General features: G+C 51.3%; 2 protein-coding genes and 1 pseudogene across 2 annotated transcripts; all 3 read right to left on the reverse strand.

Annotated features, from left to right (window-relative positions):
- Nucleotides 1-783: 783 nt before the first annotated feature.
- OPTC (opticin) lies at nucleotides 784-9,573 on the reverse strand. Its single transcript, XM_070469857.1, has 7 exons — nucleotides 9,356-9,573; nucleotides 7,649-7,880; nucleotides 6,638-6,773; nucleotides 4,631-4,789; nucleotides 3,727-3,929; nucleotides 1,985-2,080; nucleotides 784-1,525 (listed from the first exon to the last, which is right to left on the reverse strand). The coding sequence occupies exons 2-7, from the start codon at nucleotides 7,871-7,873 to the stop codon at nucleotides 1,355-1,357; spliced, it is 990 nt and encodes a 329-aa protein (XP_070325958.1). The 5' UTR covers nucleotides 7,874-7,880; nucleotides 9,356-9,573; the 3' UTR covers nucleotides 784-1,354.
- On the reverse strand, nucleotides 8,865-8,956 carry LOC139036103 (U6 spliceosomal RNA; annotated as a pseudogene).
- A 3,303-nt stretch (nucleotides 9,574-12,876) lies between the features above and the next one.
- Nucleotides 12,877-26,645, reverse strand: PRELP (proline and arginine rich end leucine rich repeat protein). The gene is made up of 3 exons (XM_070470649.1): nucleotides 26,476-26,645; nucleotides 18,158-19,143; nucleotides 12,877-15,462 (listed from the first exon to the last, which is right to left on the reverse strand). Exons 2-3 carry the CDS (start codon nucleotides 19,125-19,127, stop codon nucleotides 15,287-15,289), a joined length of 1,146 nt encoding a protein of 381 aa, XP_070326750.1. The 5' UTR covers nucleotides 19,128-19,143; nucleotides 26,476-26,645; the 3' UTR covers nucleotides 12,877-15,286.
- Nucleotides 26,646-27,201: the final 556 nt, after the last annotated feature.

A 27,201-nucleotide genomic window follows, 5' to 3' on the forward strand; every position in this document is an offset into this window, starting at 1 on the left:
GGGCTACAGTCCATGGAGTTGCAGAGTCGGCCACGACTGAGCAACTGAGCACACATATCCCTCTTCTATGCTCCAATGAATACCTGATGCCAAGCATTCATCTATTACCACCCCCTTGTCCACAAAGTCTTTATAAGGAGAAAGATGACATCTCTCCTACCATTATAATTCAAGGAGTAAGTTGGTCAGGTCATAGTTGCCCTTCTTCCCATTCTCCCAGCACAGTGGGCCCCGCCCTGAATCCAGGAAAGCTGCAGATGAGTAATTGCTGTATTTATTTATTTATCTTTGTACAAGGCTGCCATCTGGTGGTTAAGCACGGAAGAGAGTGTGGCCAGGAAGAGCCAGGAATAGGTAAGCATTGCAAGAAGGGCCTCCAGATGAAGACTCATGTCTGTTCCCCATCCTTAGGAAAGGCTCCCTCCATGTCTAACAGCCAGCTTCGGCATAGGAAAAGCAAGGAACTTTCAAAAGCCCCAGAAACCCCACCCTACCCCCAGTGGGGTGACCTGGATTTAGGGGGAGGCTAGTTTAAACAGCTGTTTTCGTCCTCAGTGTTGCTGGCAAAGGCTTAAGAACAGGCTCTCTCTCTAATAAAATCCTAATACGTAGTATTTACTAATTCTGTGGTATAAATACTCCCACCATGGCCAATTTCAAACTACCAGTGTGATGTCACTAAAAGCATGTCATTATATAGTATTTCCACTACAGATACCACAGACATAAATAAGTTCAAGAACATGGTTAATAGTATAACATAATAAAATAATTGGGAAGTGGTGAGTTTGAGTATTTATTGCATTTGTTTTCAACATAAAATATTTAATTGTGAGCTTATATGATTTAGTTTTTAATAATGACTGCATTTAACAACTGGCTTGAAAAATTCTGGAAAATTTAATAATCAGTTCTTGCAAGCCTAGTAGTAAGAACTGGTTCCAGCACATGACTGCTTATTCCCCTTCCTCTTCTCTTTCTGTTCCTCCTCTGCCTCTTACATGATTCTTTTGGCCTTCTGTGTGGGTAGGAAGAATGTGGAATATGGGAAAGAGCTTTGCTGCAGACATCTCTATTCTTTGATCCAGGAGCCATAAGGTGTTAAGGAAAGAGGATGGAGAGATGTAAATCTGGCTCCTGGAGGACATTTCAGTGTGTGTGTGTGTGCGCGTGTGTGCGTGCATGCATGCGTGCATGTGTATATGTGTATATGTCTGCATGCATGTGCATGCGCATGTGTGTGCATGTGTGTGTGCGTGTGTGTTGAGGGAGGGGGAGCAGTGGATTTTTGCCACTGGATCTTGAGGCTGACTATCCCCTGGATGAAAGGTCGCTGTTTAGGAGGCGGGCAGACTTAGACAAAGCGGCCGGTGGGGAGCCGAGGCAGGCAGAAGTACGCGCTGGGGAAGAGGCTCAGGTTGATGGGATTGCCGTCCAGGCGGACGTCTTCCAGCTGCCTCCTGGTGTGTCTGTGCTCCTCGGCGTCGCAGAAGACGTCGCTCTGCATGGTCTCTATCATGTTATTCTGGAGAGAACACAGCTGTGATGCTTCTCTGCCTGGTGAGTCTGCCCTCAGGCAGCACGGAGGCGGGCTCAGGCCTCTCCCTACCAGCCCACCTCCTCCCCTTTGCAACTGGAGACACCGAGGCCCAGATGGTGGGACACCGAGGATGTGGCTGGGGCCACATCCAGGGAAGGAGCCCGGGGACCCACTGAGGACGGAGAAGGGGGGAGGGAGAGGGGGAGGTGAGCAGGGGTGAGCACTGCGTGAGGTGGGATAAGAACGTGGAGGAGAAGTGTTTTAAAAGGCAGGAAGGGGAAGGAATGAGACAGAGGCTGTAGACAGTGGTCTGAGTGAGAGGCACCAACTCTGGTCTCCGAGCTCTCAGTGACGGAGACCCACCACTGCTGAAGGGGGCTCCCTGCAATCTGACCTCCACCTTCTGTGCCGTCCAACACCCTTGTTCCCGGAGCAGCCGCTCACCTGCAGGTGCAGCGAGCGCAGGCTCAGGGGCAGGGACCGGGGGATGGCATCCAGCAGGTTATCGGCCAGGTAGAGGAACTGCAGCTTCTCCAGTGCCTGGGGAGGAGGCAAAGGAGGCGGGGGGCTGGTGGGCTCTGTGGGGCCCTGGGAGTGAGGGGTGCTGAGGTGACCCCATTCCTTCACTCCTGGGCCCGTCTCCTGGGCCTCAGGCAGGTGCCGGGTCCTGAGCTGGGTGCTTCAGGGACGGCTCATCTCCCACTGGATGCAGAAGGAACAGCTGCTGTAGCTGAGCGCCATGAAGTGGCTCAGCAGTGTCAGGGGGACTCTGGAAGGAGCCAGCAAGGGGCAGGGACGGCTGGGAAGCAGGCCAGCAGGACATTCTGGCCCAGCTTCAACACCCCTGCTATCAGAAGGGACTTTCCCAAGTGAAAAGTCTCCAGAAGAGAAAAACAATCTCCAGATGCTAAATCTGGACCAAATATGGAGAGCACGGCTGGGAGATACTCGGACCAGCGTGAGGAGAGTCACAGACACGATGGAGAAAGTTGTGCATGTGAGTGTGACAGCTGGGGTGTCAGCCTCACTCACAGCTCTCTCCGTTCCCCCACTGGGACTGCCCCCAGGGCTCCCTGGACTGCTGAATGGGCAGCCCAGGGGGCCGTATCCGTGCCATGCGTTTAGCCCTTCCTGTTGAAACTGGCTAGCCAGGGACCAACCAGATTGTCTCTCTTGAGAAATTGCTCCTAGAAGGACCATGGTTGGTCAGTTAGTGGTGGGTTCTGAAAACAAAAAGATATGCAGAGTGAGAGCAGGAATCAGCACTATTCCAGGTCAAGTCCCTGTTCGTCCAAGTGTTTGGGGAGCAGAACGCGAGTGTGTGGAGAACACCGGGGCACAGGGAGGTGCACGGGAGAACCCAAGAGGCCAGGCTCCCCGACAGGGAGAGGGGGGCTGCTGGCGGCTGAGGTGAAGAAAACGGGGCTTGGCCTTTCTGGTAAGTGGCCTGAGGTGAGCTCTAAAAACAGCTCTCTATCCACCTGACCCAGGAGACCCCACAAAATCATGCAAATCGAGAGGTTTAAATCCTCTTGTTCACTTGAAGAACTTTCGTGAAACTGCCCAGGTCACTAAGGGTATGCATATCTGAAAGGCTACCAAGTTACCTGAAAGATGTCACTTCACAGAAGCAATATGGGCCACCATTCCATTGTTACAATGGTAGAACTGGTAGGTGTGCCCAGGCCAAGGGGTGGGGCTGGATGCAGGGTTGGCGGCCCAAAAAGTGCTGAATTTTTACTGCATATGCTCAGAAATGCAGAGAGTAACGCTGGACTGAAAGGCTTAGATCCCTGGTCACTCAGCATCTCATGGGAACAAAGCCCCGAAGATGCAGCTCGGGACTTGGATCAACCCAGAAATGAGCTCCCCCTGCCACGCTGAGATGACCCTTACTGAAAAAGAACAGACTGTTCCTAAACCAGAAGAGGACGTTTGCACAGAAGAAAAAGATATCCTTTCAGAAGAAACCGAAGAAACAAAAACTGATGGCCTGGGAATAAACGCCACAAAAAATAAATGCAAATCAAAGCAAAAGATTAAAAAAAAAAAAAGAAAATGACATTTGACTTTCATGCCCCAGAGCAGGATTCGGACAGAGATATTCCATGAGGGCCAGGTGCGTGTCTGTGTGGTTGTGGGCACGGGTGGCATGCAGTAGACGGGGATGCAAGGCCTTGGCTCACCCTGAAGGCTTCAGGCTGTATCCCTGAGCTCTGGAGCCGATTCATGCGGACATCCAGGACCTCGATACTGGTGGGCAGCGCAGGCAGTGCTGTGAGCTTGTTCTCAGGGAGGATCAGATCCCGCAGAGCAGGCAGTAGGCGGAGGGCCTTGTCATCGATGGAGGAGATGGAATTGCCAGAGAGATCAATCCTCTTCAGTTTTGCTAAGAGGTGCAGAGCAGAACACAGGGACACACCATCTCCCCTTGCTCCTGCTGGAGCTGCCCACACCCTTCTCCTGTCTCAGCACAGGGGAGGCAAGCCAGGGCTCCACTTGCACCAGGGTCAAACCAGAAGGAAGACCTTGATAAACCTGGCAAAGTTCTCAGATTCCATGATACCTTCCCCTGGAGTGTCTGTCCTGTGTGGATTGGCTTGGAAGAAATCTTCCAAGGGTAAGACCCAACAGGTGCAGGAATTCCTGGCTCCATCCTACTTCTACCTGTTAGTTTACACAAACTAACAAAAGAATCCAAAAGAACTCTGAGGCCTGGGAAGCCTGTCAGCAATTAGCGGTAGAATCTGGGTTAGAGACCAGCTTTAGCCTGGTTTTGTCCAGAGGCCAGGAGGGCAGAGAGCTACAGCTGCTAGGACAGCCTGAAAACATAAGCTTGCTCATAGCTTTGCTTCCCCAGCTTCCCATAGCTTTGTGGAGCAAAAGCAAGAACAGGTCACTTCTGCCATAGAAAAACCTTCAAGGCCAGGAATTAGACTAATTTCCAAGCTGGTGAGACTGAAAGCCACAGGGAAGGGCCGACACAGGTGGGGCACTCTAATGACTGTTCAGTGTGGCTGAGTGGCAAGGGAAACAACCGAGGGGTTCCCTCTGCCCACCCACTCTTTTCTTTGCCAGGATGTTACATACTCAGCCCTTTGAAGTCTCCAGCCCGAATATGGCTGATGCGGTTGAACCGAGCGTATAAGTAGGCAGTCGTCTGGGGAAGAGGAGGGATGTTCTCCAGGTCTGTGTCATCACAGTACACAGAGGAACCGAGGCACACGCAGATCAGACAGGTTGGCAGGCCTGGTCCAGGTGGAGGATAGAACAAAGGGAGATTCCCCACACACACCCGTGAGACTCCCTCAGCCTCTGGGACCAATGGGAGCCCCCCCCAACCCCTGTGAGACTCCCTCAGCCTCTGGGATCAATGGGAGACCCCCCCCCAACCCCTGTGAGACTCCCTCAGCCTCTGGGATCAATGGGAGCCCCCCCACACCCCTGTGAGACTCCCTCAGCCTCTGGGACCAATGGGAGCCCCCCCCAACCCCTGTGAGACTCCCTCAGCCTCTGGGACCAATGGGAGCCCCCCCAACCCCTGTGAGACTCCCTCAGCCTCTGGGACCAATGGGAGACCCCCTCCCCCCACACACACCCCTGTGAGACTCCCTCAGCCTCTGGGACCAATGGGAGACACGCCACCCCCACCCCCACACCCCCTTGAGACCTGGCCAGGGAGTGTCTGAGCCGAGGTCACCTGTGTCTTCTCGGGTTGCCACCCAGACCGACTGTCACAGTGCCCCTGGAAGTGCTTAGGTCTGGCACTCAGCCCTTGACTGAGAGAAGCAGAGCCTCCCTCAGTTATTACCATTACAATCCAAGCCCTTAGTGCCTCCATCAGACCCGGGTCCTGTGTAGATTTTTCTGGGCCTATGTGGGTATTTCTAGGACATTTAGATGCAACCACAGAGGTGGGTGTATTAGTCTCCTTTCCATGGGGCTTCTCTCTGGCCCTCAAAATTGCACTGCAGATGATACAAAGCCAGCGCAATGGCCAATGGCTGCTGACTCTGACACCTGCCTTGTGGGCGAGGAATTAGATTCTAGGTGGTTCCAAAAAGCGTAATAGAGTCAAGGTGGAGTGGACACTGACTGCCTAGGATTCATCTCCCCTTCTTATGATATCAGCATCTCAGTTTTCTGTTGGGAAACATCCCTCCCCTCTTCTCAGCCTATGACCAGTGGTCATGAGACTTAGGCCAGGCCACTGAGCTCAGACTGGCTTTAACGAGTTAGGAAGGTTTTATTGAACACTGCAGAAAGTTTCTATCTCTTGCTCTTAGAAAGGACAGAGGTTACTAAAGATCACTGCTAGTCTAGCTCAAAGAGGAACTCTGTTGGTAGTGACATGGACTCAAGATTAAGAGACAGCTTTTCCTCACCAGCCATGATAGACAGTGTACTTATCCCCAGGCCTTGGATGGCAGGTCCAGCTGAGGCCCTTTAAGCCTGGGAGGTCATAGATTCCTGCCTGAAGTGTTTTTTCTAATGATGCCTCATTACCCTGTACCCACTCAAGGCAAACATCTCAAGAGAAGAATAGGAACTGAGAACAAGCAATTCCGGAATTAACTGCATCCTCCTGTGCCTCAGTTCTGAACCCCAGCAGAGTGCCAACCCCCTACTGATGGATATGCCAGCATCTGAGTCTCTAGGAGGGCCTCAGGGAGTCGGGGAGAAGATGCTAGGGAGGGAATACAAGCTGAAAAGCAAAATAAATTCTTCATTTGCCCCCATGCCAAATGACAGCCACAAAGTTATTTATTCTTCTGTACAGGTTTTTAATTGTCTTTAATCTAATTACCACTCAACCTGCTCCCCCAGCGATGCCATTAATTAAGGTAGGTGGCTTTGCTAGGCACAGGGGAGTTCTTGCTTTCTTTGCCTTCCATCCAGGTTGTGCATTCAGGCAGAAGCATCAGGAACAGTCAGCCTCTCCCCGTTTCCCACGTTCCACCCCACGGCTGTTCCCCCTTCCCTCCCTGACCCTCTGCTCTCCACCCCTGACGACACTCCTCTTTGGCACCCCTGGTGCTCAGTCGTGGCTACCCAATCGGTGACCTGTGGCTACTGAGATTGTGCCTGTGAACTCACCATGTTTGGTCGGGGCAGCCAGCAGGCCTAGTGTCGGAGGCCTGGCCATCATGGGGTTTGAAGGGAGTGTCCTTGCAACCTCTGTGCTCTGAGTAAAACGTGTCCTGGTGAGAGAAGCCAGGCCGGTCCCTTTAACCTGGAGACACAGCACACAGTCAGTCAGTCTTTGCCTGAGAGGAATTTCACTTTGTAGTCTGGGAACTTCAGCAACCAATTCCAAGCTTACAGAGAGTCCCCGTGGAGAAGGGGGCGGGACGGGCAGAAAGTGTGACAAGCAAGGACTTTCTGAGCGTCTGGTCTCTCATCATGCTATGGAGGCAGAAACAGAGGTCCAGACAGGGAGGGCCTGAGCTCAGGGGGCCAGCAGGCGGCCAAGCTGGTGGGAGAGCTGGGACCTATCTCCAGACCGCCTGACCCGGGACCTTCCCTTGCCTGTGGGATCAGCTCACACAGCAAATGAGTGCAATCTTCATGTCAGCCCCTGCAAAGGCAGGCAGGGCTGAGGAATGGACCTCGGAATGGAAGGCAGTCTAGGACAGGATATTCATTCACGTGTGCAGGAATGTGCAGGCACCTGGCAAAATCTCATTTACTCATCTCAACATACACACTCATGCGTGTCCCCTTGTCTACATAACTCCCTACTAACTAGGCATACACAGATGTGCTCTCTTATACAGTCACTTATACAAGCACTCCTTTTTTCTAGGAGAATGTGAGGACACTGCTGATGTTCCAGTGAGATAGACTTTATAGTCTCATTTGAAGACAGAGGGAGGGAGGGATGTATGACTTCCAAGGGAAGGCTCACAATTTTTGCTACAAATGTGAAGTTTTGTGTCTTCTTTCTTAGCATTATGTAAGTGACAGTTTCCTGTGGAGGAACAACAATTTCCACTTTGCAAGGAAAGATGGCGGCTTGAGACAGCTGATTACGAGGTAGAGAGGGACCAGGCCTCTGGTTCCCAGTTTCTTTCAGAGAATGCAGCGAGTCTGCTGCCTGGCCCTCACCTGGGGGAGCTGGTCCCCGTAGTCTGTGAGCTCGTCATAGTTGCTTGGATCAATGATCTCATCATAGTTGTCCAGGCTCAGGACATAGTCCCCCAGATGCAGAACGGCATAAGAATCGCCTTCTCCGTACGGCTGGTCTTCTTCCCTCTCCTCCTTTGAGAGAGATGCTGTCCCTGCTTCCTGCAGCATCAGGATCAGAAGGCTCAGTAAGGCCAGGAGCTTCATGGGGGTCCTGGCAGGTGAGGAATGGAATGAGAAGGGAGCCAAATCACTAAGGTGTCCTGTCCTGGGGGAGCAGCTCACAAACTCATCCCACTTCCCACCCCCATGCTTGCAGACCCTTAAGCCGTTCGTCACACACTTAGGGTCTTCATTGCAAGTGCAGGCTCCCTCCAGGCTGGGGCTACATCTCAGGGGATGTCTCCTGTCAGCCCCTGCTTTAGTCTCGGCCACACACTGATATTCATTCACGTGTGCAGGAATGTGCAGGCACCTGGCAAAATCTCATTTACTCATCTCAACACACACACTCATGTGTGTCCCCTGGTCTACATAACTCCCTACTAACTAGGCATACACAGATGTGCTCTCTTATACAGTCACCCACTCAGAGTACAACAATTAGCCACTACACGAGATTTAGAGAAACTTCACCATTAAGGAAACCTGTGGTTTTTAAGAGGATCATTCATTCATTCGAGCCTTTGCCTGACAAACATTTATGAGCTATCTTAATAGTCCCAGGCCCTGGATTTGTCTCTGGGGGCACAGAAATAAGTAGGGCAAGCCTAGTTCCAGGAATGCCTAATCCATTTAGGGAACATAAGCTTAAAAATTGATTCCAGTTAGAACTGATTACAGAAAAGAATGTTAGCTTTAAAATATATTTATGAATGCAGTTTTTTAGAAACAAAAGATTACAGAAACAAAAGAACTCTTTGTGTATGGTTGTACACACCCAGAAAGTTCTGTAGGTATCTCTGTACAGATGAGTTCAAATGTTCATGCATGTTCATCCACATATGCACAGATGGGTCAGGGAATGTGTGTCGTGTGGGTATGAAGTACCTGGTGTATTTCTGATAACACACCTTTCCCCAAAGCCAGCTGCACGAGTCTAGGAGACTCTTTCTTTCCTTCAATTTTTAAAATTGAAGTATAGTTGATTTACAGTGTTGGGCCAATCTTTGCTGTGTAGTAAAGTGATTCAGTTATAAAAAATATGGAATGATTTATGAATTTGCATGTTATCCTTGTGCAGGGACCATGCTAATCTTCTGTATCATCCCAATTTTATTTTGTTTTTTATTTTTTAATCAGATGATAATTGCTTTACAATGTTGTGTTGGTTTCTGCCATACAACTAGAATCAGCCATAATTACACAGATAAATGTGTGCGTGTGTGTGTAGCATATATATATATGCTGCTAAAACGAGCACTTTCCCTCTTTCTTAATTTTAGCTGGGCAAGGGAGTAAGCCCCCATCTGCAGCAAGAGCTGTCTCTCCAACTTACCTCCCATACCTTACTCCAAACCAAATTATATAATCAAAAAAATCTTGAAGAAGAAAGCCCTGACTAGAGTTACTGCCTCCCTCCAACCTCAAAGCCAACACCCCACCCCGCTGAGCCCAGTGCTCCCCTCCGCCGCACTCGCCCTCATTTGCGCACCAATATGCCTAATATCTCAAAGCCTGTAACCTTACCCTGTGGACTTTGGGTTCCAAATGGAGCCTCACAACTTCTAGACAGGCAGGAACTCTGACGGAGAAGTTTTGACCCTCTGAGGGGCCTGGGTAGAAGGTTGCCTGGGGAGGGCGGGGAGCGAGTCAAGCCAATGACTTCTCTCTTTCCTGCCGTCCAGCCGTTTCTTCTCCTCTTTCCTCAGCGGGTCCCTCACGTCACTCCTCAGCTTGGTTGGAAAGACTCTCTCTCTCCCTCCCCCCAGCCCTCCCCTCCCAGCCCCACACGGACGCCTCCCACCTCCCACCTCATCCTTTCCTCTCTCTGTCTGCCATCTGTCTCTTTTTCTGGCACACTCTCTTTGAGGGGGCAAGTGGCTACCACCCCTACAGGGGACACCCACCCCTCAGATTCTGAGCTCTCCAAGAAGAGAAGGCAGCCGTGGGGCTTTGTGGAGGGATGGAGCTCACCTTTCCCGCTGTCTTCTCCAGCCCGAGTGAGGCGGCTTTGGTTTCAGAGATGAAATTCAAATATTTAAAGAGGTTCAGCTGAGGTACTCTGACTAGCACCACTTCCTGCCACATGAACCTCTGATATGGGACTATCAGTGCACCAAAATCACCACAGGGAGAGAGATTCAAAGAGGAGATGGACAGGGGATACAGTAGAATTTGAAAACCAGCTTCAAGCTCTCAGACAATGATGGAGAGGAAGATATAGGAAACTCTCTGGACCTACAAGGCTGGGCCCTAGAAAAGCATTTCCTGATCATAAACACCAGAAAGCATCGTGTGGGGCCCTCAGGTGTCTGAGGAGAACCTCCCCACTCCGGGGTCCTTACCAAAGACTCATTTCTCGGGAGAGACTCTTCTTTCCCTGGTGCCTTAGGCAAGCCCCTGCTGAAGGTGGTGGGAAGGAGCTCAGACACCCTCCTCCTGATTCTGCCAGCCTGTGTACACAGTTTGCCCAGGTTCTTACATAATGCGCCTCGTCTCTGCTTCCTCCTGCTAATCATGTACTGAATCCCAGCTGCATGGGTCTCAGGATCATTAATTAATCATTAGGATCATTTAATCCAAATCTTTTATAGTACAGGTGGAGAATCAGAGGCCCAGCAAAGAGAGGTGACTTGCCCAAGATCACACAGAGCCAGAGTCAGGGCCTAAATCCTTAATTCATATGACCCCTGCCTTCTTTTGGAGAAGGAAATGGCAACCCACTCCAGTGTTCTTGCCTGGAGAATCCCAGGGACAGAGGAGCCTGGTGGGTTGCCAGCTATGGGGTTGCAGAGAGTCGGATACGACTGATACTGCTGACTCAGCAGCAGCTGCCTTCTTTGCCTTACCCTGTAAGTCCTGAGGCCACGCGTCTCTGTGCCCTCAGAACAGATGGCCCTGGCACAATGCCTGAAGGGGCAGAGCTAATAGCCTGGCCCAAGGGGCAGAGCCTGGCTTGCAGTGTTCCTGGGCACCAGCTGGAATGGAGGGGTCTTTCCCAGCCCAGGAACCTTGTCTCCAGAGCAAAATCTGTTCCTGATCCCCCGGCAGCCCCTGGCACGAGGAGAGACACAGAGGGCTCTGCAGGTGGAGAGAGTCCTGGAGCCCGGAAGGTGCCCAGGAAGCGGGCGGCGCATGCGGTGGGCGGCCCTCAACCTTCTCCACAGCCGAGGCTCTGCGTTCAGATTCCCCGGCCCACTCCAGTCAGCAGGCCGCACCGCTTGTTCCCTGAGAAGAAAGCGGTGTGACTGCTCCTTCATCTCCCCTGCAGTCGGCCCCCGCTCCCCTGGGCCGCACCGCCAGCGCTTCTGCTCTCTGGTCGGTGCCTGTGCCCCCTGCAAGCCCTGCTCCCGCTCTCGGCTGGCCGCTTCTGGTCCCTCCGCGCATGCGCCAGTTCCCTGCTCCGCAGGCCCCCGGCTGAGCCGCTTCTGATTCAGGCTTCGAGTTCTAGACCTTCAACTTGCCCTTCTACTCGGCTTCACAAACACACCGGACACGCTGTCTGATTACCATGGATTTCAGGGAGGGTCCATGGTGTGTGTGTGTGTCTATGGTGTGTGTGTGTGTGTGTGTGTGTGTGTGCGCACGCACGTGTGTGTGAGGGTCCATGGTGTGTGTGTGTGTGTCTATGGTGTGTGTGTGTGCGCGCGCACGCACGTGTGTGTGAGGGTCCATGGTGTGTGTGTGTGCGTGTGTATGAGGGCCTGTGGGGTGTGTGTGAATGATCTGCATGGGAACCCTCTAACTGTCCTGCTGTTGTTCCAGGCAGCTCAGCCCTGGAGAGCCGCTCTAATCCGAGCCTCATTAGGAGAAGCAGGAGGCGTGATGATGGAGTGGAGGTGGCAGGCCCTGGGGACAGAGGTCTGGGGCAGGGTGACCCTGTTGCTTCCCTGTTCCTGGGCACAGAGAGAGGCAGAGGTGGATGTTTCTGGAACTCCCCTGCTTTTTGATAGCAGGGGTCTATTTCCTGCCAAGGGCTTGTAGCCACATAAATCCATGACTGCAAATCATTCCTCTTCTCTCTCACACACACACACACACACACACCCCACACACCCCCTCCCCCACGATAGACTCCATGTCTTCTGATCTTTTCCTCAAGCTGGTTCCCTTCTTTCCTGCTTATGTGCTTTTTCCTCCTTCTCCCACCTGGCAAAATCTGATTCAAATCTTAAGATCCAGCGCAAATGATAGGAACCATTCTGGTTTCTCCCAGGCAGAAGTAGAGACCCTCTCCACAATGCTTTTTGTACCCAGCATTATTGCAGACACTTAAGACATGCAATTACTAATTCATGGATTTTCCCTTTACGAATTCCTCAAGGGCAAGGGGGTATATATATTACATGTCCTTGAATTCTTAGCTGGAAACCTTGCACACAGTTGATACACACTTGCTGAATACACACTTGCTGAATTGAACTGAGGCAGAAATTTAGGAGGCAAGGTAGCAGGAGTGGGACAGTATCTGGCAGTTTTTTATCCAAAAGAAGGTGTAGTCCAGGAGGATTACAAGGTTGGTTCTGAAACAAACCTTTCGCCTGAAGAGAGGTTACAGGGCATCCTGATCTTGCCCCTCGGTGAATATCTGCATGGCCTACAGACCATTCCAGATGAAGTGGTTGGTCCTTTGCTTACTGCACTTGATATACCTCTGCCACACTGTTCTGTGCATCTTATACTACCGATCCTCAACTAGTCTGTAAGTTTTGTCTGGTTAGGAATGGAGTCTGGTTTGTGTCTCTCTGTATCTGTCTCAGTACTGAGCATTTGGGAGACCCTCAACCATCTAGTAGTATCTGTGGGTTGAAAAGAACTTGGAGTTTTGGGCTTCACATGTAGCTGCCAGATTTTTTTATCTGAGTTTAGGAATGGGGGAAGTTCACCAAGAAAAGGTTTTAGAATCATTTCCCTAGAGTTTCTTAGGAATAGGATCCTATCTCTACCAGTCTTCTCAGAGGTAGTAAGGTTGGAGGCAGGGGGAGAGGGTGGCAAGATGAATTTAAGGTACTATTCTCACCTGTTTACATTGTCAAATTCAAGCAGGATATTTTTCATATCACTTTATTTTCTCTGCTGTGAAGCGTGATGGAATGTGAAAGTTGTTTCACAAAGTTGTTATGACCTTCAAGAAAGAATAGATGTAGGTACAGAGTACACATACACACCTACTTACACATCTGTATGTGCCTATGCCAACAGCACTGAGAGAATGAAGTTGTATATGAAGTTGTATATGGAGGAGGCATCCTCCTTAAACCCAGGGGAACCCAGCGTGTTGTGTGTGTGTGTGATTCTACAGGCAATTCATTTCCTCTGGTTTACAGCTGCAGGGAGCTCTAGAGGAAGCCGGCGTATTCTAGACAGGGCAATGGGATGATGGTGATTCTGTTGCTACTGAAACAAAACAGTTCAGGTTTGCAGGAGCAGGGGAATGACCCCTCCTCCCTGAGGAGTCCTAGGTGCTGTGCTTATTATCAGAGGGGCTGAGGGTGCAAGGTGGGAGTAAGACACACAAGGGGGCTTATCCAAGCCTAGCACCTTGGCTACAATTTATCTTGACTTTCAGCAAGAGCTTTGGAGAAACTAGCTGCAGCTGCAAAGAATGAAGCAATTGGATGGGAACATGGGGAGGAACTTGATGAAACGGGCCTATTTTCTGTAAATTAGCAGAAGAGAAAAATTAGAATAAAATGGAGATTTCTTGAAGTTAGGGAGCTAGCTTAATCCAATTTCTTAAATATCTCTGGAACTTTTCTCAACCTAACTTGAGAGTGGGCACTGTGTCCTATTCATTTCTGGGACACACCCTGTCCCCAGTCCCACCAACGTACACTTGAGGGCGGTAGGGGGGCAGCTCCACCCACTAGAGGGAGGAAGGGGGAGATGATGGTCAGTTGGCTCTGCGGGACTTGGGCTTCCCTTAGAGGGCTTTCACACACTGCTCCCCGGGGCCAGATTGGGGAGCAGTGTGTGGGAAAACTTTGGGGGAAGGATAGTCCATACAGGGAATAAATTATTGCAAAGGAAGGGGATAATGTTTAGGACTTGTCCTGCCTTAGAACATGGTCTAGAGGGTGGAGCTGCGTGGGGAACATGAGCTCCAGAGGGTCCTTGGAGGGGTACCGTAGCCACCACCTTAGTCTACCACCTGGAAGCAGAGAGCAGAAGGGACCCGCAAGGTGAGAGGGCAGAGGGGAACAAACCATATCCTCTTCTGGGTTCCTGAAGTTTCCCTCTTGGGTTCGCTCATATGGGAACCAGTTCCCCTATCTTGGTGCCTCTATACCTGAGTGCCCTATAGACCCCAGAGGACAGAGACCATACGTATTGCCCACAGCTTTTCAAGTGGGAACTTGAGGCCAACTTCTGACCTTGGCAAATCGCCCCAGAATGATGATGAGGACACGGGCCAGCTGTACAGCACGCCTACAGATGTACGGGGCAGTGCGGCCACCAGATGTCACTGCAGTGCCTGGCTGAGAGGGGAGGCCGCTGCACAAGCAGAAGCAGGCTCTGGGAGGTTTCTGGCTCTCCGCCCCTTCTCGAGCAGTTTCTCAGGAGCCGCTCCCCAGCAGCGGAGGGACAGAGAGCGCACGGCAGGGCAGGGTTGGTGGCTCTGTGCCCTCCCCGTGGATGCTGCTCCTCAGGCACTGGGCCTCTTGTCCAGCGGCCACGGGGCCATCTGCACCCACACGGGCCATCCTGGGCTCTGACCCTCTCCCACTGGCTGGTTCCTCAGTTTTTGGGCCTTTCTTCTCCTGGAATGTTCCTCCCTGCTCTTACTGTTGGCACAGAGGCTCAGCCAGGAGGCCGCATGCCAAGAAAGGGCCCGTCTCACCCTGTGAAGGAGCAGTGGGTCCCTGTGCGCATCTCTGAGCCTGTGCCCTTCTTCAGCCGTTCCCTTGCACTTCCTTTCCAGAACCCAAGCTGGCGGAGGGTGGGTGCCCGTCTGGTGCCCGTGAACGGGGCAGGGCAGCAGCAGTTTTGGAAGATGGGATCCTTGACCCAGGAGACCTGAGTTCCTCAGTCTGTTTGGGTCAGAGCTGCCCACAGTAGAGGAGTTTCCAGCAGAACTTTCCAAACTTCATGTCTAGGCTGCCCCTGATCATTCTCTGCTTGCTTTGGCCAGGACGAGAACCAGATTTCAGTCCATGGCCCAGGCTAACCCAGGAGTGATGAGGGGAGGAAGAGTGGGACGTCTTTAGACATACACCTATGCTTCTGGGAAAAGAAGTTGGGGTGCACAGTGGGTGTCTTTGAACTGGGTGGACCAAACCAAGCCTTTGGAAATCTTGTTCTAGAAGCTGCAGGGGCAGCAGAGTATGTGGCTTGTCTCTGACTCAGGAAGGTGGGATAAGAAAGGCAGAGCTGGGAGCAGGAAAAGGAGACAGAGCAAACAAACTGTGGGCACGGGCGTTCAGTGTGGCTGGAGGAGCTCCAGGGGCACAGGAGGGCCTAGATGACCACGGACTGCAGCAGGCGGAAGCACATCATGAGGTCCAGCGGGATGGGCGGCTTCAGGTAGTTCCCATCCAGCCGCAGGTAGCGGAGGTGCGGCACGTGCTCCAGATCCGAGGAGAAGTCGTGGAAGGCAACTAGATTGTTGGGGCAAATTTGGGTCCCATTGATTTCTGTGGAGAAAGAAAAGGAGAAGTCAGCAGGAGAGGTGGGCAGGGGGTCAGGCCACATAGGGCTAGAGGCCAAAACGTGGAGGGAGAAGAGGGTGGACAAGGATAAGGACCCTAGAGATTTCTTCTCTGGAACTGTCTCACCAGTTCTTGGGAACATGCGACCATGAGTGATTGACCCTAACCTCCAGGCTTGGTTTACCCGTTTGTAAAATGAACTAAGTTGGAACTGATCAACAATTGTTATTGTAAACTCACTCTAAAGAGTCATGGAGGAAGTGAACTTTGAGCTGACCCTTCAAAGATAGGATTAACACGTAGAGACCTGGGGATGGTGTTCTGATGCTGTGACCTATTTGAATGATGTTGTGGAGCGCAAAAAGCTCGTGGCAGAGCTTGGAACCAGTAAACAGTACAACATGATATACTAAGCAGAGTAAACTGGAGAGGCTCCAGTTTTGGCCACCAATTATGAAAGACTTTCAGATATTTCACTAAGGATAGGGTCTCTGATTTCTAGTCTGAGGAACGTCACTGAGCAGGACTGCTGTTATGAGAGGGATGGTGGGATATATGAACTAGTGTCCCGGGTCAGGGTGGGGGGAGGTAAATCTGGAAGGGCCCTATGATCAGGTTTATACTGTAGAGAGATGAATCTGGCTACATGTGGAGAAACAGTGGAGGGAAGCAAGATCTGAAGCCAGCAGGGGATGGATTACCCTGGAGGTTTTCCTATAAACAGGATTTGAGGCTTGAGGGTGGGCAGAAGATGGCTACATTTCTGAACTAGGGATGACACGAAGAGAAAGGGGGACCAGGGAGGGGCATGGGGCCCCAGGATGTGATAGAGCCGTTGATGCTGGAGTGATGACTGACTCTGGGGAAAGTGAGCTAGAAAGGTAAGAGACGGGCAAATGGAGATACGTTTTCAAATGGAAGATGGGTTTCCGTTTTCCCCTTCACCTTTTGTTAGATGACGTGAGTTATGCCCTCTTCTAAATGAAGCTTTCTATCCTCCCCAAGCCTTGCTTCTTTTATCTTCTGCGGGTGGGTGGTTGGTTGCTCTTCATCTCCTTCATCCTCTTCCTCATCTTCCCTCTCTCCACTTTCTTCTCTCTTCAGCATTGCAGTAGCAGAAAGAGCCCTGACATAGATGAATTTTCTTCCTATGACCTTTGTGGCTTTGGACTTTAACCCCCTGATACGCTGTTCTGAAATCTGTGAAATGGTGAGAGTGGGTGAAATCTTTCTGTCTTCAACCTCAGAAGGTTGGATAACCGCCCCCTCCCGCTGCGGCCTGTTTTTATCCACAGTCTGGTAGAAACTTGTCAACCATTTATTAATCAGGGTATCCTTTCTGTCTAGATTTTTGGCCTATACAGCCTCGTGGGAGTAATGTGTTCCATCAGTTTGCTACCTGCAGGGTAAAATTAGACAGTTTTGCTTTTTTCTGAATTTCTTTCTTGCAAGATTTAAGAAGCCTTCCCCTACCTTTGTGTGATTATCTCAGATGAGCCTGTTCTATCATCCACTTGTTTCAAGATTATAGAAATTAAAAAATCTCCCTCTCATCTTTTGGCTTAAAAGCTAAGGATTCCTAATATCATCTTAGGGTGCTTCTCTTTCTCCTTGGTCTCCATTCCTACAGCTGCTGCATTTGTCTTGTGGATGTAGCCTGATTTTGTCCAGGGGCCAGAGAATATTCTCGCTTTTGTTTTTAAATTGCTCTGTTGATGCTCTACTCAGATCTGATGTTTTTGATTGGGCAAAACTGTCACTTCCAGTCTTTTTTCTGACCTACAATTTTTATCCAAAGCCCGGGACCCTGTAAATGTAGCTTACACAAATTCTGCATTGAGTGTACTGACTTTTATGACCAAATCTTTTAGCCTTCCAGGTAGATTCAGAAAGCATCCACATACAGACATGTTCTTCTGACTGCCACGTCTTTTCCAATCGTATGCTCTTTAGTGTGGGGTTTCCTTGGTGGCTCAATTGGTAAAAGAATTCGCCTGTGATGCAGGAGACCCAGGTTTGATCCCTGGGTGGGGAAGATCCCCTAGAGAAGGAAATGGCAACCCACTCCAGCATTTTTGCTGGAAAATTCCATGGCCAGAGGAGCCTGGCAGGCTACAGTCCACAGGGCTGCAAAGAGTCAGACACAACTTAGCGACTAAACCACCAGCCACTCATAGTATACACAGAACTGCCTCTCTGTGTATGTTTTTACAGACTCTTTAAAACCTAGGCTCAGGCTTGGGAAGAAGCCTCTTTTCCCAGAGCTGCAGTAGACAGATCCAGGACATTCCAGAGTCAGCATTTAAATGTCACCATTCTTTAGGAGAATGTCCAGGACTGTATTTCACATCTCCCTTACCTACAGGTCTGGAGGGCAAAGGAGCAGGGGCTGGTGAGAAGGGCTGGAGGCAGAAAAGCTGTTACCCTCCAAGCATGGTATTCTGGGCACTTTATCTGTACTAAACTAGTAAATCTTCGTATACATTTTGTGCCATTTTAGAAATGAGGAGACGTCCCAGAGAGGTCACGTGGGCCGCAAGTGGAAAGACTAAGGTTTGAGGATGTGCCAGAGCGGGTGCTTCTGCGTCCTCGGGCGTGAGGCCCGCGTGAAAGCGCCGAGGTGGGAGAGCCGGCCACCCCCCACCCTGCCCCCGGAGTGCCGCCCCCGGCCTGCACTCACTCTCGATGCTGTTGTTGTTGAGGTACAGGTGCTCCAGCCTGCTGCTGATGGTGGGCACACTGCTGATCCTGTTGTGCGACAGGTGCAGCACCAGCAGGTTGGAGATGTTGAACGAGTTCTTGGGGAGGCCCCGGTCCGAGAGCTGGTTGTAGTTGAGGCGGATGAAGGCCAGGTTGGGGAAGCCCTTGAAGTACCCGCTGGGGATGGCCTCGATTCTGTTGCTGTCCAGGTAGAGCTGGTGGATGGCGGCGGGTACCTTGGGGGGCATCTTCCTCAAGGTGTTGTGGGCCAGATTGAGCTGCATGAGGTTCTTGAGGCCCTGAAAGGTGTCGGGCTTGAAGACGCCATCGCTCAGCTTGTTGTGCTGCAGGTCCAGCAGCAGCAGGTTCTCCAGCTTGCTGAAGACCCCGGGCGGGATCCTGGAGATCTGGTTCTGGCTCAGCCTCAGCTGCTCCAAGTTCCGGGGCAGTGCCGCGGGCACCTCTTCGAGCTGGTTCTTCTCCATGTAGAGGAACACCAGGCTGGGGAGTTTCTCCAGCACCCTCTGGTCCAGCTTTCGAATCCGGTTGTTGTCCAGGTTGATCCACCTCAGGCCCGTGGCGTTCTTGAAGGACTCCACTGGGAGCTCAGTGATGAAGTTGTTCTGGAGATAGAGGTAATGGATGCGGGATGGGATGACGGGGACCTTTCGGAGGTTGCGACTGTCACAGTAGAGGGCGGATGGGAAGTCAGGGGGGCAGTAGCACTCCCGGGGACAGTCAGGAAAGACGGATGGGGGGCCTGGGGGGAGCGGGGGAGGCAGGTCTGTAGGCTCCGTTGGCTCATCGGGCTGCGGAAAGCTGGGTGTGGGCCTGAGTCTGGGTCTGGGCCGGGTCCTCGGTCTGGGTCTCGGTCGTCTTGTTGGCTGGCCTTGGGCCGCTGAGGCCAAGATGAGGAGAAGTGTGAGGAGCCAGCAGAGGGATGACCTCATGATCCAGGCGATGCACCTGTGGGGAGGAACGCGGAAGGTCATCGGCCTGCTGGGCCTCGGTCAAAAGAGCGCGTGTCTTTGCAGCTGGAACTGGCCGGGATGGCTCGGGGAGCTGCGGGAGGGACCTGTGGAAGCATCTCCTTGCTGGCCTGTATCCAGCAGGTGAGAAAGCAGCAGGGGTTTGAGTGTCTGGCTCCCTGTCGCAGAGGCCCAGCTGCTGATGTGCTAGAGTGTCAGCCATCTTGGCAAAATGCACTCTGAGCTACGAATCAGGAGCCCCAGGGTTTCTTGGAGAACACCCTTAACCACTCTAGTCCTCATCATGAGAAAATCATCTCTCCCCTTATAGGAGGGACGTGAGGATATGTGAGCCGTAGAGTCCTGGGGTATTACATCTAGAAGGGTCCTTACTGGTTCCATAGCTCAGTGGTTTTCAAACTGTGCCCCATTTCTGTGGAGTCCGCCTGAGGGAGGGAGACTAAGGGGATGGCCTTGGGGGACCCCGCAACTCACCCCTGTGCCAACCTGAGGAGCTCTGTGGTTTTAAAATCTGCTACACATATTAAGGGTTAGCTGAAGCATCCATTTGAAAAAAAATGTAGCATTGCTAAAACTGTTTTGAAATTCACAGAGTCCAGACTCAACTATCTATAAAAATTGAGTACTGGAGGGGAGCAGTAGCTTGTCAAGGCCAGGAAGCTACATAACAGCAGACCCAGGACAAAGCCCTACATCTCCGTGGGCTCAGCAAGCTCTTGGGAAGGAAGTGCTGCCGTCCCCTTGCGTCTGCCCCCGCTCACCCCTCCTCCCCAGGGCTCAGCTCAGAGAATGCTGGTCTTTGCCAGCAGGACACACACCCAGAATTTCTCCCCAGATGTGGAGGCTCCTGGGGAAATAAACAAGGAAACAACGGAAAGCTGTGGGGGAATACAACAAACTAGTGAGTATAACAAAAAAAAAAAAGAAGATTCATAGGTATAGAGAACAAACCAGTTGTTACTAGTGGAGAGAGGCAATATAAGGAGGGATAGGGGATTAAGAGGTATAGACTATTATGTATAAAATAAGCTAGGATATATTATACAACACAGGAAATATAGCCAATATTTTATAATAACTATAAATGGAGTGTAACCTTTAAATATTTTAAACCACTGTATTGTACACCTGTAACTTAGATAATATTGTACATCAACTATATTTCAATTTTTAAAAAAGCTGCAGGGAAACCACTTTCATTTCTTCTGATCTGGTATTGCTGCTTCCCATATGCGTTGGAGTTGATGGCATCGGGGTGGGATGTAAAGAACTTCCCGCCCGCCTCAGAGACATAGTGGAATAGGTTGCTGAAGGATGCTCTGGGGTTGCCTCTCCCATTGGTTCTGATGATGCTTCAGATAGGGCCATGTGGCTTGAGTCAAATTAAGCTGAGGAAACTGTGGTAGACCCAAGGCTGCAGACAAAAACTGGCGTCTCTCTCAGACTTCCCGCCCTAGCTTGTCGGGTTGCCTGTCCTTTCCCCTGCCCAGGTCCCTGTGGCAGCCCCTCTGGTCTCCTCCAGGATCTGTTTCCACGTTGCTTCCAATGGCCCTCTTTGCTGCTTCTTCACAACTTGCGCTGGTCTGCCCCTCCCCTTCCTAGGGCCCGGGACACTTTGGAGATGCAGGTTTCTCGGGGCTCCTTGAGAGAGAGGGGGCTGGATCTCAGCTGCATCTGGACCCTGGGATCACTGCCTCTGCTCCAGGCTTCCCCCCCCCCTTTCTTTGGAGCCCACATCGGCTCAGCTCTTCCCTTGTGTGACCCAGTACTGGCTTCCTGCTAGCTTTCAAAGCTAGCTCAGCAGAAGCCCCTCACAGATATTTAGCCTGAGTCTGTTCCTTGGAAGGAGCTGAGTGTGACAAGAAACAGGGACGAGGGCAGGGCTTACCCTGCAGGGGCGAGGGAGTCCACCTACGCCTGTTACACCCCTGCCCTGGACACCCAGCCCACACACGCTCGCACGGACCCTCCTCTCCCTGTGCCACACGTGTGAGCAGAGGCACCGCCCCTCCTCCGTGTGGTGTGTGGGTCCTCATGGGGGAAAGCGTGGAAAGGAAGGAGCAGAAGGGAGACAGAGGGGAGGGAAGCGGGAGGAGGCCGCCCTGCAGCTTCTCCTCCTTCTCCTCCTCCTTCTAAGGTGGCCTCTTGCCGGGCAGACCTCTTCAAGGGGGCCCAGGGGGCCATTTCCCCTGGCCTTCTATCACAAAGGACGCTGCACTTAGATTCTTGGCTTTATCTCCAGTTGCCCACGTAACAATCTTGGGGACACACCACAAAGACTGAGGTGAAAAACTAATTGTAAACCTAAACTAATTTAAAACTAAAGTGTAAAACTAAAAACTAATTGTAGAATTAAACTTGAGTCTTGTTGCCAGACCCCACACCACTTGTAATTGGTGAACTATCAATGAAAATGTTAGAAGTTCTGTAATTTTCTTGAAAATAGCACAACAGTATTGCACAGATATTTTAAATGGGGTTAAAGCATTACATTAGTGTGCTAAAACCAAACATTTTTAAAAGCCTCAGTTTTTGTGACCTTGAATTTTTTTTTGCTTTGGCACTTTTTACTTCTTGACCAGCTGGGAGCCTGACAATAAGCAAGAGGTCTCTTGTGGAGTGAGAAGCCCCAGGAAGGCTTCCCAGCCAGGCGGAGCCCTGTCCCCTTCGCTGCCTTGGTCAGCAGGAGCATTTACCAGGCCCTGGGCCCTGAGTGGAGCAAGTCCTGCCCGTGCGGAGCTGCCGCTGTGACGCAGGCAGCTGGCCCTGGCGCGGGGTGCTTCCTGGTGTCTCGGGGCCCGGGCTGCGCTTGGCTCAGGCGTGTCAGAGCCGCCGGTCAGTCACAGCTCCACCCGACGGGCGTGCCTCCCACCCCTGCCATCCCCGTGAACACAGGCTGTCCTTGTCGCCACCTCCTGTGCCAGACCCTTTGGGAACTTCCCTTATCTCCCCACCGACCGTCTGATCTGTCTATGCTCCAGACCTCTGGGCTGGCCAAGCTCCTTTTAGAACTGAGAGAAGGTTCTGGAGGAGAAGCTCCTGGGCCTGTTCCTTGGAGAAACTAGGTCTGTTGAATTCCCCTGCTCTTAGCCCTGGGGCTGAACCATTCTGTGTGTGTGTGCACACGCTCCTTCCTTGAGGAAGCAGTGCTCATCTCTAAGGCTTTTCTCATGCGACAGTGCTCCTTCCTGATGGAGTCTGGGCTGTCCCCACAGTCTAAGTCTCTAAACCAGAATTTGGGACAGACGAGAAGTCCCTGGACTCCAAAGGGAGCTATAGTCTCTCGCACAAAGCCCAAAGTCACACCTTCCTGTCTTCCAGAACCTTCTGTCCAGTCATAAGTTCCCTTAGGCTGGATTGTAAGTGTATGTGATTTTAAAATTTCTTATGCTTTCACAAGCACACCTCCCCACTTTCTGCTGGGCCGAGCTCACTGCTTGATCAATGAATGCATGTAGACCACTTATAACCACTGACCTCCTGTAACCCCATTCATCAACACCTGTTCTCAAAAAGCTGCTCATTTGTGAGTGGAAAGCAATTGCTTTGACCAACCCAAAATTCACTCTCCCATTTGAGAAGATTTCCTAAGAGAGTTTTAAATTCAAATTTCAATCTCAAGTATTAGAAACCTAAGCTTGAATCCTGGCTCTGACCCACCTCCTCAGGCCCAGGGCCCCCAACTGTGTGAGGATCAAATGGGATCATCCACATGAAGGCATGTCATAGAGCATAAAATCTCTGCAAATGGTGGGGGTTTCATTTATTCATTTATTTGTTTGCAAAAGAACATATCCTCTCAAGAGACTCTGATTTTTAAAGTGAGATAGCCCTGTCTCTGTTTAGCTCATAAATTCATTCATTTAAGGTTCAGATTCCCAGGACTCTTGCATTGTTTAGTTTCAGGGCAGGGTTGGGTTGAGGCCCACATGGGTTTACCAAATCCTAGGGTAATAGGCTTTGTATGGAGAGAGCCTGGGATTGGGGTTGAGTTGAGAGTGAGGTTGGGTGTGTCTCCTTGGGTTAAAGAAAGATGACTCCACACTACTTCCTGGTGTTCTTGTCAGATTTCATATCTAGCTCATTACCCCTGAGCCTCCGTGGCTTAACCCAGGTAGTGACCCCACCGTTGGAATGGGGCTGCCTCTGCCAGAGCTGTGCCCATGGACGTTGGGATGACCTTCTTTTTTGGTTTCCTTCCTTCTGTCCAAAACTCAGACTTCTGAAAGCCATTCTATTCTCTGAGTCTTCCTGAAGCCCACCAGGGAGTTGGAAGCCAGGGGAATCAGGTACTCTGCACAGCTGCCAACAGAGGAGTGAGGCAGGCCCACCTCAGCTGCCTGAGACTCTTCAAGGCCTCCAAGTAGGCGTTGTGGGGTTCTGAGGAAAGGGCTAGCATGGAGGCACGGTGAATTCAGCAAGTCACGGACTCACTGTCCCTTTCTTGGGGAGTGAAATCAGAATGGGAGTAAGGCTGACTGGGGCAAAGGTAAAGAGAGCATCATGGTGCAAACTAGACAGAGGGTGTGGGGTCCCCGCCCAGCCGCCACTGCCTATAGGGACATGACCCTGCTTTCAGCCTCACTTCCCTTACCTGTAAAACACAGATAAAGAAATCTTCCCTGTCCCTCTGTTCCTCATGGGGTTATTTTCAGAAGTAAACGTGATAAGGGACTTTAAAATGTGCGGCAGATCAAAAAGAGCTAAAAATAAATCTAACACTCTAATGGAGAAACCATCTGTCTCCCCAGTGTCTACCACAAGGCAATGTGTAAACACAATGTTTTTTGGCCTCAGGCCACTAGTCCAGAAGAACAAGTTTTCCATTCTAAAGGCAAGGGGAACAATTTAGGGAGAGATGGCTCTTGTCCTCTCACGGCCTGGCTCCTCGCTATGTCCTTCTCTCTGCCTCAATTCCCTAGCTTTTCCACCATGTGAAGAAAGCCTACAAGAATCTGTCTGATGTGTTGAGTGCTTCAGCTGTTTAGCTGGGTAACTCTTGGGAAATCTCTTACCTCTACTAAGCTTCAGTTTCCTCATCTGCAAAATGGGTGTACTAACATATTTTTATCAGATTATTTTGAAGGTTAAGTGAGTAAATGTGCAAAAAGCAAGTGCTCGGTGAATGTTAAGCTATTATTGACATTATTTCAAAGTAATGGGGTCTCTGTCCCTTCAGCTTGGCCAGAGGACAGCCGTTCCCTCCACTGAATGCTGGTCCTTGCAGATGGTTACTTGGATTTCCACCAACTCTCCTACCCAGAGCAAGTTCCTCCCCTTCAGGCCTCTGAGACCACACTTAGGTCTCAGAATCAAATAATTAGAGAAGCCACAGATGCCCCCAGCCACTTGGGGAATGTTCACTCTGTCCCTCCCCGTCACTAACACCGGCTCCCATCCCTGAGCCTTTCGGCAGCAGCTGCAGGGGTGCTGACCAGGGACACTGCAGGCTGCTGTCCTCAGCTGGCTGTGGAGTCCCGCTGTGACTCATGACTTCCCCTCCCAACCTTGGGTGCCTATCCCTTCCAGCTTCCCCCAGAGGCCCAAGAGATGGGGTTGCCCCCAGGGAGGTGAAGAGGGAGTGCAGACCTGGTGGTTCGGCCTGTCCTCTGTGCAGTCCCGCCAGAGCAGGCAGTTATTGGGCAGGAGGGGGGAATCTAAAAGGGGTGGGGAGGAGCCCTGCACAGTGCCCCTGGGGGCCCAGGCAGGCAGATTAGCAGGTAGGAGGAAGCCTAAGCTCTTTGGAGCTACCTTGGGGGAAATTGCTTTCTGGAATGTTCCCTCATTACACAGCTCCCAGTGCTTACAAGAAGAGAAGTGGAGAGCTCACAGGAGGTCTTCCCTGTTCCCTCAGGTGCTTGCTTCTGCTCTGCAAAAGAGGGTGGCCCTTTTGAGACACTCTGAAGCTGCTCCATCAGACAGTCCTTGTCCGGGAAGGCACACAGCCCATCTGCCCAGCTAACACTGCCAGAGTCCTGGGCTCCTCAGTCCCACACACGTCTCTCTCAGCCCTCTGGTTCAGATTCTCAAACCCTAGCTGCCTCTCATGTCCTGAAACAACAGCAGATCCCTGGGTCTTGATCCTGTGGGTCTAAAGCAAAGAGTCCAGATATCTGTATTTCTAGTGAGCACCTCTCACCCTCCCCTGCACCCAGGTGATTTCGAAGACCAACCATACTTGGAGACTCTCTCTTAGACCATGACCTTCTTGCCTTGGGATAGCACTCTGCATAATTGAAGAGGAATGAGCTGGGGAAATAGAGAGGGTCCACCCTATTTAAAAAATTAAGTTTCCCACTTCAGTTTTCCCCTCCCTTGACTGATTAAGGAACTACATTTTTCCTCTCCCATAGGGAGCGCTTGCCAATGTGGGATTATGTTGAAGTGGCTTTAAAGAGAATTCTTTTCTGCCTCCCTGCCAGAAACAGAAATGAATACCCCCAGTGCTGGGAATTAGTACCTCTAAGGCTTCAGAGTAGGGTTGCTTTCTTCCCTCTCTTTCCAAAAGAAAAGTGGTTTGGACTAGTGAGGCAGAGAAAGTCAGAGCTACTGGGAATACACTGTGCAGGTTGGAAAGCTGCTTTTTCTCTCTCCCACCCAATTAAGTTCTAAAGAACAAAGAAATCTTTCCAGCCCCTGCTGTTGTTCATCCTGTTCCTGCTCTGCATGCACTCAGGACACATGATTTCTTTGGCTCTGCCACCTCGGGGGGAAGACGCACTTTCTCTTTTCTCTTAGGTGCAGTGTGTGTGCGCATGCCTGTGTGTGCTCCGGCCAGGGTCTTGTCACTGTGTGCTCTAGCTCTGCATATCAAATGCCATCAGAATGGAGGTGAATGGACAGGATGCCTTCACATTGTGTGTGCATGTGCGTGTGTGTGAAGTGAAAGTGCAGCATCTGTGTGGCACATGTGTGTGCCTGTGACAGTGTGTGACAAAACATCAAAGCTGCAGCAAAATGGGTTCTAGAGTGGAGTTTCTATGGGAACCTGATGTTTAGAAATACTGCGTGCCTCATAACTCTGTGCTACAGTACACATCTGTACCAAGAAAGTTTAACTTTTGCAACAAGCCAATAATTGGGTGCAGAATGATGAAGAGAAGGGAGAGGCTAGAGACGAAATGAGGAAGACTGATTTGAGCTCCTTTGAAAGGAGGAAAATCTGGTAGAAGACAGGAAGGAGGGATGGAAGGAAGGAGGGGTGGAAGGAAGGAGAGCACAGAGCCTAGAGCAGTAACCTGGCGTGAATGGGGCGGGAAGGAGCTGGCTGGAGACCGGAGCCTTCCTCCTCCAGACGGCTTAGGCTTACCTGAACCACCTGCCTCTCCTCTCAGCTCTGGTTTGTCTCCGGCGAGGCGAGACTGCCTCTGCTCCCCCCACCCGCAGTGGAGCTGTGGCAGCAGAGAGCCAGCCAGAGGTTCTGGTCTCCCAGTGGTGTGTGCGTGCTTGTGTTTGCCTGACTCTTCCTCCACGAGATCCTATTGGGGTAGGGAGGTTAGGTTAGGGGAGGGCCAGGCTGATTGTAAGTAGGGAGGGGAGGAGGAAGGGAGGGAGGAAGGGAGGAAGGGAGGAAGAGAGGGAGGAGGGAAGAAGGGAGGAGGGAAGAGAGGGGGGGAGCTTGGGAGAGGAGGAATGACAACAATAAAGTCTTTATTTGGCAGCCAAAATCCCAAAGACTCCATCCACACACCATGCCCACTAACGGACCCGTTTTTAATAACATTTCCTTCTGCTGCTGCTGCTTCTGGGAGGGGGGTTGTTTGACCCATGTTTGGAAAACAGGCCAAATTAACAGAAGAAAAGGAATGAAAGCAACCTCTGTGCAGGCGAGAACTGGATGGCTGGGTCCAGCACCAGTCTTGCATTCCTCCTCCTGACAACTGCCTTGCTTCTGATGCCCCTCACTCCTCTGCTCTTGAATTCCCAAATGTAGGGGGTGGGGATGTGTTTTCTGAGCAGTGACAGTCCTTCCCTAGGTCACCTTCTCTAGGATGTTGCTAGGGGAATGGAGTCCTGCTCTGGGTGAGCTGGCATG

Source organism: Odocoileus virginianus, chromosome 7, assembly GCF_023699985.2.
Source record: "Odocoileus virginianus isolate 20LAN1187 ecotype Illinois chromosome 7, Ovbor_1.2, whole genome shotgun sequence".
Lineage (NCBI taxonomy): Eukaryota > Metazoa > Chordata > Mammalia > Artiodactyla > Cervidae > Odocoileus > Odocoileus virginianus.

Bases quoted from the DNA above. Each gene is read 5' to 3' on its own strand.
- OPTC (XM_070469857.1), bottom strand. From the start codon at position 7,873: ATGAAGCTCCTGGCCTTACTGAGCCTTCTGATCCTGATGCTGCAGGAA. The intron at 3,930-4,630 runs GTATGTAACATC...TGCACCTCTTAG, and splicing joins TGGAGACTTCAAAGGGCTGA to CAAAACTGAAGAGGATTGAT. The intron at 2,081-3,726 runs GTGAGCCAAGGC...CCTCCTCCCCAG, and splicing joins TACAGCCTGAAGCCTTCAGG to GCACTGGAGAAGCTGCAGTT.
- PRELP (XM_070470649.1), bottom strand. From the start codon at position 19,127: ATGAGGTCATCCCTCTGCTGGCTCCTCACACTTCTCCTCATCTTGGCC. The intron at 15,463-18,157 runs GTGAGTGCAGGC...CTTTCTCCACAG, and splicing joins CAACAACAACAGCATCGAGA to AAATCAATGGGACCCAAATT.